Source organism: Dunckerocampus dactyliophorus, chromosome 3 (genome assembly GCF_027744805.1).
Source record: "Dunckerocampus dactyliophorus isolate RoL2022-P2 chromosome 3, RoL_Ddac_1.1, whole genome shotgun sequence".
NCBI lineage: Eukaryota > Metazoa > Chordata > Actinopteri > Syngnathiformes > Syngnathidae > Dunckerocampus > Dunckerocampus dactyliophorus.
This window is the reverse complement of record NC_072821.1, coordinates 12,480,710-12,489,490: the sequence shown is the minus strand read 5'-3', so window position 1 is coordinate 12,489,490 and position 8,781 is coordinate 12,480,710. Positions and strand designations below refer to the sequence as shown.

At 41.0% G+C, this 8,781-nt stretch overlaps 1 protein-coding gene across 3 annotated transcripts in view; it reads left to right on the top strand.

The window, feature by feature from the left end:
• Window positions 1-5,373: 5,373 nt before the first annotated feature.
• nedd4a (NEDD4 E3 ubiquitin protein ligase a) overlaps window positions 5,374-8,781 on the top strand; it is a 29,194-nt gene continuing 25,786 nt past the window's right edge. The window contains exons 1-5 of one of the 3 annotated variants that reach the window (XM_054770465.1): window positions 5,374-5,604; window positions 6,096-6,169; window positions 6,825-6,903; window positions 6,996-7,034; window positions 7,504-7,557. In XM_054770465.1, the coding sequence (XP_054626440.1) occupies window positions 5,557-5,604; window positions 6,096-6,169; window positions 6,825-6,903; window positions 6,996-7,034; window positions 7,504-7,557 (294 nt within the window). In that variant the 5' untranslated portion in view covers window positions 5,374-5,556. The remainder of the gene's footprint in view (window positions 5,605-6,095; window positions 6,170-6,824; window positions 6,904-6,995; window positions 7,035-7,503; window positions 7,558-8,781) is intronic. The other 2 variants (XM_054770466.1, XM_054770463.1) reach the window with 2 other exon arrangements.

Here is an 8,781-nt window from a genome sequence, read left to right as displayed (position 1 = left end):
ACATAAGGGACTAACACTCCTCTCCTTTTTGCTTCTGTGGGCTTTTGGGTTTCTTTCCCTACTCTCTTCTTTTGACATTTGTTAAAAGCCCACCGTGGGTACCCACAGGTTGAGAGCGCTCTCTGGACATGTTGTGTCTCCTTTTTCTTTCCCTCAGCACTAGTTGGTATTTGTTCCGCTCTATGTTGGAGGGTCCTAATAACCCCTAGTTTATGTTGTAGTGGATGGTTTGATTCAAAAAGCAGGTATTGGTCAGTGTGTGTGGCCTTTCTAAAGACCTCTGTAAGTAGCTGTCTGTCCTTTCCTATAATTACCTTGCAGTCTAAGAAGGCTAGTTGGTTTTCTTTAGTGTCCTCGCGAGTAAATTTGATATTGGTGTCCACCGCATTGATGTGATCTGTGAAAGACTGAATTTCTTGTTTTTTGATTATGACAAAGGTGTCATCCACGTATCTAAACCAGTGTCTTGGTTTTGTCCCTGAGAAGGATGTGAGAGCCTGTTTCTCCATCTCTTCCATGTACAGATTCGCCACTATGGGTGAGACTGGTGAGCCCATAGCACAACCATGAATTTGTCTGTAGAATTTCCCTCTAAACTGAAAATATGTGGTGTTAAGGCAAATTTCCAGTAATTGGCAGATGTGGTCAGCACTAAGTTTTGTTCTCCGATGCAGAGTTGAGTCCTCGAGCAGTCTCTTCCTCACCACCGAGACTGCTGCTGAGGTGGGGACAGATGTGAAAAGTGAAGTCACATCATAAGACACCAAAGTTTCCTCTGGCTCCAATCTGAGGTCTTTGATGCTCGCCACAAACCCTTTTGTGTTCTCTATATGATGATCAGTGTTGCCTACCAAAGGGGATAAGACTGTTTTTACATATTTCGCTACATTGTACGTGGTAGAGTCAATGCTACAGACAATGGGTCTGAGGGGAAACCCTTCCTTGTGGATTTTTGGAAGGCCATAGATACATGGTGTAGCCTCCCCAGGGTATAACCTATGATACATCTGTCTGTCAATTAGTTCTTCCTTCTCTAACTTTTGGAGACAGAAAGAAATCATACACTGTCCTTTCCTATAATTACCTTGCAGTCTAAGAAGGCTAGTTGGTTTTCTTTAGTGTCCTCGCGAGTAAATTTGATATTGGTGTCCACCGCATTGATGTGATCTGTGAAAGACTGAGACAGAAAGAAATCATACACTGTCTCCAAAAGTTAGAGAAGGAAGAACTAATTGACAGACAGATGTATCATAGGTTATACCCTGGGGAGGCTACACCATGTATCTATGGCCTTCCAAAAATCCACAAGGAAGGGTTTCCCCTCAGACCCATTGTCTGTAGCATTGACTCTACCACGTACAATGTAGCGAAATATGTAAAAACAGTCTTATCCCCTTTGGTAGGCAACACTGATCATCATATAGAGAACACAAAAGGGTTTGTGGCGAGCATCAAAGACCTCAGATTGGAGCCAGAGGAAACTTTGGTGTCTTATGATGTGACTTCACTTTTCACATCTGTCCCCACCTCAGCAGCAGTCTCGGTGGTGAGGAAGAGACTGCTCGAGGACTCAACTCTGCATCGGAGAACAAAACTTAGTGCTGACCACATCTGCCAATTACTGGAAATTTGCCTTAACACCACATATTTTCAGTTTAGAGGGAAATTCTACAGACAAATTCATGGTTGTGCTATGGGCTCACCAGTCTCACCCATAGTGGCGAATCTGTACATGGAAGAGATGGAGAAACAGGCTCTCACATCCTTCTCAGGGACAAAACCAAGACACTGGTTTAGATACGTGGATGACACCTTTGTCATAATCAAAAAACAAGAAATTCAGTCTTTCACAGATCACATCAATGCGGTGGACACCAATATCAAATTTACTCGCGAGGACACTAAAGAAAACCAACTAGCCTTCTTAGACTGCAAGGTAATTATAGGAAAGGACAGACAGCTACTTACAGAGGTCTTTAGAAAGGCCACACACACTGACCAATACCTGCTTTTTGAATCAAACCATCCACTACAACATAAACTAGGGGTTATTAGGACCCTCCAACATAGAGCGGAACAAATACCAACTAGTGCTGAGGGAAAGAAAAAGGAGACACAACATGTCCAGAGAGCGCTCTCAACCTGTGGGTACCCACGGTGGGCTTTTAACAAATGTCAAAAGAAGAGAGTAGGGAAAGAAACCCAAAAGCCCACAGAAGCAAAAAGGAGAGGAGTGGTAGTCCCTTATGTAGCGGGGGTCTCCGAAAAACTCCAGAGGATCTTATGGCAACACAAAATTCCTACCTATTTCAAACCAGTAAATACCCTGAGACAAAAATGAGTGCATCCTAAAGACAAGGCTCCAAACCAGAAACAGAGCAATGTGGTCTATTCCATCCACTGTAAAGATGAGGAATGCAAAGAGCACTACATTGGGGAAACTAAGCAAATGCTCCAAAAAAGGCTTTATCAACATCGCAGGGACAATGTTAGTGGTCCTCAATCAGCAGTACATCTACACCTGAAAGCTACCAATCACTCTTTTCAGGACAGCGAGGTAAAGATTTTGGCCAAAGAAAACAGATGGTTTGAAAGAGGAGTAAAGGAAGCTATTTTTGTCAAACAACAGAACCCATCATTGAATCGGAATGGTGGTTTGAGGTTTAATTTGGACCCTGTGTTCAGCAGGTTACTGAGACCAAAACCCACAGCTCTTAGTCTTGCAAATGAGGTGAAGGCAGGGCCGAGCCAGAACAATAGATGCTAACAAGCCAGTATCAGAGTCGTTCATACCCAATTCAGGGAGCGACACTTCCCTTTTATCGTAGGTGTGAATAACAGGATAGGATTATACCACTGCTCCGCCCAGGCTTAGTGTAACGAACCAATAGGAGGAGGGTGTTGGCACACCAATTCCGCCCACTCTTACTGTATTTAAGGCCTAAGCTACCAGCACTTATTAGTTTGCTGACGAAGCTCTTCGGATGAGGAGCGAAACGTCCGACACCTTCTACACAGAAGTACAGATGACGTCTCAAGAAGCCTTTTCCTATTAGCATTATGGTAGCAACAGTGATGATGGAGGTCTGTTCCAAACATTACTATCACTAGTTTCACCACTAGTAAAAATAAGTAGATACATGTGAAGCAGCTACCTTTGAAAATCACAGGAGAGAGAGAGAGAGAGAGAAAAACAGAATCAGGTTGGTAACATACATAATAACATAGTAGTACTCAATACAAACATGGTAACATAGTACATGGATGAGAATGAGAACAGTCAATTAGAACAACATTCAACGCAGTCAGCATATACTGTAGCTGTTGCAGTACAATACGTGGTGTCAAAGTTGATTTCATCGCAGGCCAAATTCCGGTTTCGGTTGCCCTCAAAGAGTCGGATGTTACTGTGAAACAATATAAAACAGGGGTGTCAAACTCAGTTTGGTTCAGGGGCCACATACAGCCTAATAAAGCATCAAGTGGGCCGGACCAGTACCAGTAAGTGTAATACAATTAGTAACCCTTTTGCAATAATTTACTCACTCAGAAATGTTAGCGTCTCACTCCCATTTCCTCTTTTTGCATTTTGAAGCTCTACTTAGATACACTCCTTAAGATACAACAGTGCAAATGTAAATTCTCGCAATTTTTCAACTGGTCTTAAAATTTGGATCAGGAGTATATTCCATCGCTTTCCTGTCACAGACATTGCTTATTAGCCAACTTTGGCTTCTTGCCATTGCCGATAAAGTTGGAACCAAAGGAGCAAGGATGAAACAGCTTCGTGTGTGTAGTACACACTTCAGCAAGGACAATTACGCTGCGACACACCCAGGACTGAGGAAGAAACATGTTTTGGAGAGTTCTGCTGTTTCATGGTTTTGTGATGCTAATGTATTCCTCCTTTGAACGCATATTGTTGTGAGAAGCAAAACCTTTTACTTTTGTGACCCCACCAACTAGCCGGAATAACATTCTTCAACACCAAAAACTGACCTAAATTCTGCTCAGAGGACAAAGTAGGGGAGACGTCACTGTTGATGCACTACACTGCTGATGGGGATGTCATATGCTGTAACTTAATGTAAAAAAAACAATCCAAACTATCCCTTTAAGTCTTCTCTCACAATAAGTTAATTCAAGTTTTGGTATCAATTTGGGCTGGTAGGTAACAGCATATTTCAATATTGTTGTAAGAAAAAACTCCAGGGGCTACAAGGTGACCTTGTGGCAGTGACGTGCGGTCAGGGGAGTCAGGTGAGGCCGAGCCTAACATAACATTAAAAAAACATGTGTCCGTTGAACTGTATTATAAATGTATTTTCTGCATGATTCCAATTGTTTCATATTTGTTAATGTTAAGTAAAAATTGCTGAATTTGCACATTTCTTCATCAAATACAGAGAAGAAACCTAAGATGAGGCCACCATGAGTGTGGCTTCCCGGCTTAGTGCACAAGCCCCACCTACCCTCTGAGTGGATCATGACGCCTGCAAGTCTGTGTCAGAATGTCGCCAATAATTTTAATGTTGCAGAAATGTTGATTACACGCTATTACTTTCTACAGCCTGCATAATGCTTTCAATGTAAGTGTGACATCATTAATCTTGCTAATCGGTCAACAAAGTGAGATGGAAGGTGCTTGACACTGTCGTCCTTCCGGTGAGGAAAAGCCAGCATTTTTTTTTTTACTTTATTGAAATATACAAACATCAGTACCGGCTAGAGCTAGATTTACAAACAACTCAAATATTTGAATGCTCTGCTGAATGAATTAATTAATTTCACTGCCAAGACGGAGGATTGTGTACCTAAACTCATTAGTGGGTGATCATTACAACAAAGTATCATGACTTTTCTTGGAGAAGACTAGGGTGTATGTACTTCATATACAGATAAATTACACAAATGTATTTTAGTTCATGGAAAAAATGTATTAATTGGAATAAGAAGTATCTGAAAACAAGTCAATTACTCTCTTATTTTTTTGGTTATCTTCTCAACATAAAAAAAAAAATGCCAAGAGTCACTGCCTCACCAGCCATGAGCTTCACATCACGTCGCTGCCTTGCGGTTTGCATTTAAGCCTCACAGGCTAATCTCTGAGACTGTCTATATCTGTAATTGAGTCCAGGGGTGTAACCTTGGCTCTCCAAAATCAGCTGGGATAGGCTCCAGCTCACCCGAAGCCCTCATGAGAATTCACGTTACAGAAAATGGATGCATGGATGGAACTCTGGCAAAGTGCATAGATAACTTTAAGATGCGTTGAGGTGCCCTCTGTGCTTTTCTCCAGTGTAAAGAAAGGAGGAGTAGGCCATACAGGAGGAGGCGGGGGCAAAGGACGGAGGTGGGGAGGATGGATAGAGGGAGTGACCGCCGCCGTGTCGCAGTTTACTCGCGTTCACGGTGTCAGGCGCTGCCAGCGTAAATATACGGAAGAAATCATAACGCAAGCGCCAGTTCCAACTACAAACCGCGGGAGTGTACTGTTAGCACAACAAGTGTCGTTTACCAGTTTTCTTCCTCCAGGAGGTGAAAGGTTTGGATATTATGGCCACACTTTCTTCTCAGATCCGAGGACTTTCGACAGAAGATGAGGTAAATATCACTGAGACGTTCACGTGACTTGGTCTCCAGCTAGCTTGCTTGAGTTAAGAGTCTAGCTACTGCTCGAGTTAGTATTAGCTAGTTGTCAATAACTTGTGTTCAATTTCGAACATTGCGTCTTGACAACTTAATGTTGACTTTAGACGTTGACACAACTTTTAGTTGACATTTTCAACTAAAGTCAACAAAAGATAATCTTTCAACTTGAAAGACTCTTGTCTTTTGGGGCAGGAAGCCAACGGGCTCACGAGCTATTTAACGCCTTGTCAGAGCCAAAGGCTACTTCCTGTTTTTGGTCGCGCGCATCACACGCACGCAAGCACGTACACACACTCTCACAGGTACGCTTGTACGATGTTACGTCATAATAAACTTGATAAAGCTAAAGATTGAAAATGATTCACTGCATTAGGCATTATATGCACTCTTCTCATAAAGATCACATTCACAATTCCATAACAATTTTCTCTTGTATTTTTTAGAGTGAATGCAGAATCCTTAAAGTGAAAGTTATTGCTGGGATCGGGTTGGCCAAAAAGGATATACTTGGAGCAAGGTAATTCCCATGGTGCATTTGTTGTCATTATTAGGTACATACAGTAATCCCATTAAGGCACACGTTTTGTGTAAAAGAGCTTACATTTGTAACAATTTTTGCAACATCTCCTTGCAAATAAATTAATATCTCTTTATAAAATCTTTTTTTTAAATACAGGATCACATAATTTCTTACTTTTGTAAATTTCATTCAGGGCAGTTAGGGTTTTCAGGTGGTTAACATTTATGTCGTTTAAAGTCACATTTTAGCTGCTAAAAGAACCCAGCCATCCACTTTATATAGAGATATAGACAAAGCACTCATACTCACATTCACACATGTGGACAATTCAATTTAGAGTCACTAGAAAAAAACAATATTGTCTTTCATTGATCGGTATTTTTTCACTCTACAAAAACCTTTGACAAACATGACTTAGACTGCTATTAGCCAAAATGTTGAACTTTGTACAACTACACTGTAGCACCAACCTGCTAATACATTACTAATGCATTGGTTTAAGACTAACTGGCAACATGAGAGGGTAATGTGATGTGACCAACTGTGTTTTTAATGTGTGTCAAGTTGCCCCAATGTGTTATAAAATAACAATTACAGCAAATTTTGAGTGGAGCAAAAAGAAGCCTGACCATAAATTTCTCTGTTCCTGCAGTGATCCTTACACAAGACTGTCCCTCTATGATCCTATAAGTGGAGATATAGCAAGTGTCCAGACTAAAACAATTAAAAAGGTGCCATAATACACACATACCATTCCACTTTTTTTTTTCATTTATGTGGTCATGTGTATCTTATTTCTCTCTCTTCTCTCGTGTCTTCCAAGTCGTTGGATCCAAAATGGAATGAAGAATTCTATTTAAGAGTAAGTGGAAAAGTGTGCCTTCACCATTAAATACTTGGGTTTAATCTTTGGGCTCAGCTCAGTGCTTCTTAAATAGTGGGGCGGGCCCCCCTGTGGGGGACGCGGTGAACTGTCCGGAGTGCGTGAGAGGCGGGGAGGACTTTCAATATTAGTGCAGACCTGCCAACATTTTCTGAATTTGTCGTACTCAGCCTGCAATTTGACTCTTGAATACACTTGTATGCTTCACTGCTCTCCACTGTGTTGCATTTTACTGCTTTCAGTTTTGAGTTCAGTCTGTACTATAGTATAGACATATAAATAGATATTATCAGTTTGTCAATAGTATTTCAAATCAGGGGGTGCAAAAACATTTCTGTCCCCCCAGTGGGGGCATGACAGAAATAATTGAGAACCACTGGCTTAGCTGAATGTATCATTGTTGCATACAGTAAATCATTATGTTTTTAAGGTCTTTTTTATATTTTAGGTGCATCCCAGCAAGCACCGCCTCCTGCTAGAGGTGTTCGATGAGAACCGCCTGGTAAGTGATTCACATTCTTGCAACTGTAAAGGAGTTGAGCGTTTGGCTACATGGAATGTGACACAATGTTTGCTGCTTTGTACATGTCTGTGTGCGTTTGTGTGTGTCATAGTGATGAGGTAGCTGGAAAGATGTGTACATTTAACAAGGGCTGTCAAATGATTAAAATTTTTAATCAAATCAATGCAGTTTTCATATTAATTCATCATGACTAATCACACACAGGTAAATATACCTGTTTTCAGTTGAAACCAAGCTAAACAATACCACACAAGTCTGAAAATGTATTTGCCTAACACAAGTCTCTAATACTAGCAGAACATTCGAATCACACTTTAAACGTTTTATGATCGATGAGAGGTTGCGGTCAGACACGCCATGTAATTTAAGTTGATTTCAAGTTTTGAGCGTATTTTCTGAGCACACTTAAATGCTTGATAAGAATACCTGCTGCAGTTTTTTTTTTGGTGTTTTTGTTTATTTAGACCACGCATAATAAAGATGGCGTGATGTTCGGAGTTTAGTGTGTCCATGAATGCCCCTCGCGGTAGTGTGATGAGAATGAGGAGGTTTTGTTCCGAGGATGAACAAGAGATATGTTTGCGAGTCGGAGATACATATATGGTGTTGGAATTGGGCTGTTGTTGTGTTCAGGTCCGAATAAACTTCTAAAAGTGTGCCAGACTCTGTGTGACTCTGTGGGGAGGCTACATTCTGCCACTGTCTGCCGTCATAACAGACAAGTGTGGCTTGCCATGATGCGCATGCATTAATTATGCTAAAAATGTTAATATAATGAATTAAATAAATTAGTTACTGCCGTTAACATGTTATTTCTGACAGCCCGGTTAACATGATCTTACACAGCCACTATATCTTCATTCAATACTGTATCGTTTACGTTCATAATCACGTCATCAGTATTGTGCTGAAATGTTGTGGGAAGGCTCTCCATTGGAAGATATGACCCAAAGGCTGATATCACAAACTGCAGATAGTTGAAGAAACTGGAAATCAATTTTAATAACCCCTATGCAATAGAAGAGTATATCTCAGTGGATACTTACTGTCTTGCCTGCGATAAAGCATTGAACATACTGGACATGTTCCAAAGTTTTTGCAGGCAGCGTCATTTTACAGACAACATCAATTGCCCCCAACCATAAAACGCTTTTGCCACTTGCGTATGAATATGAGGAATATGTTTTCTTTCGAGAGATGACC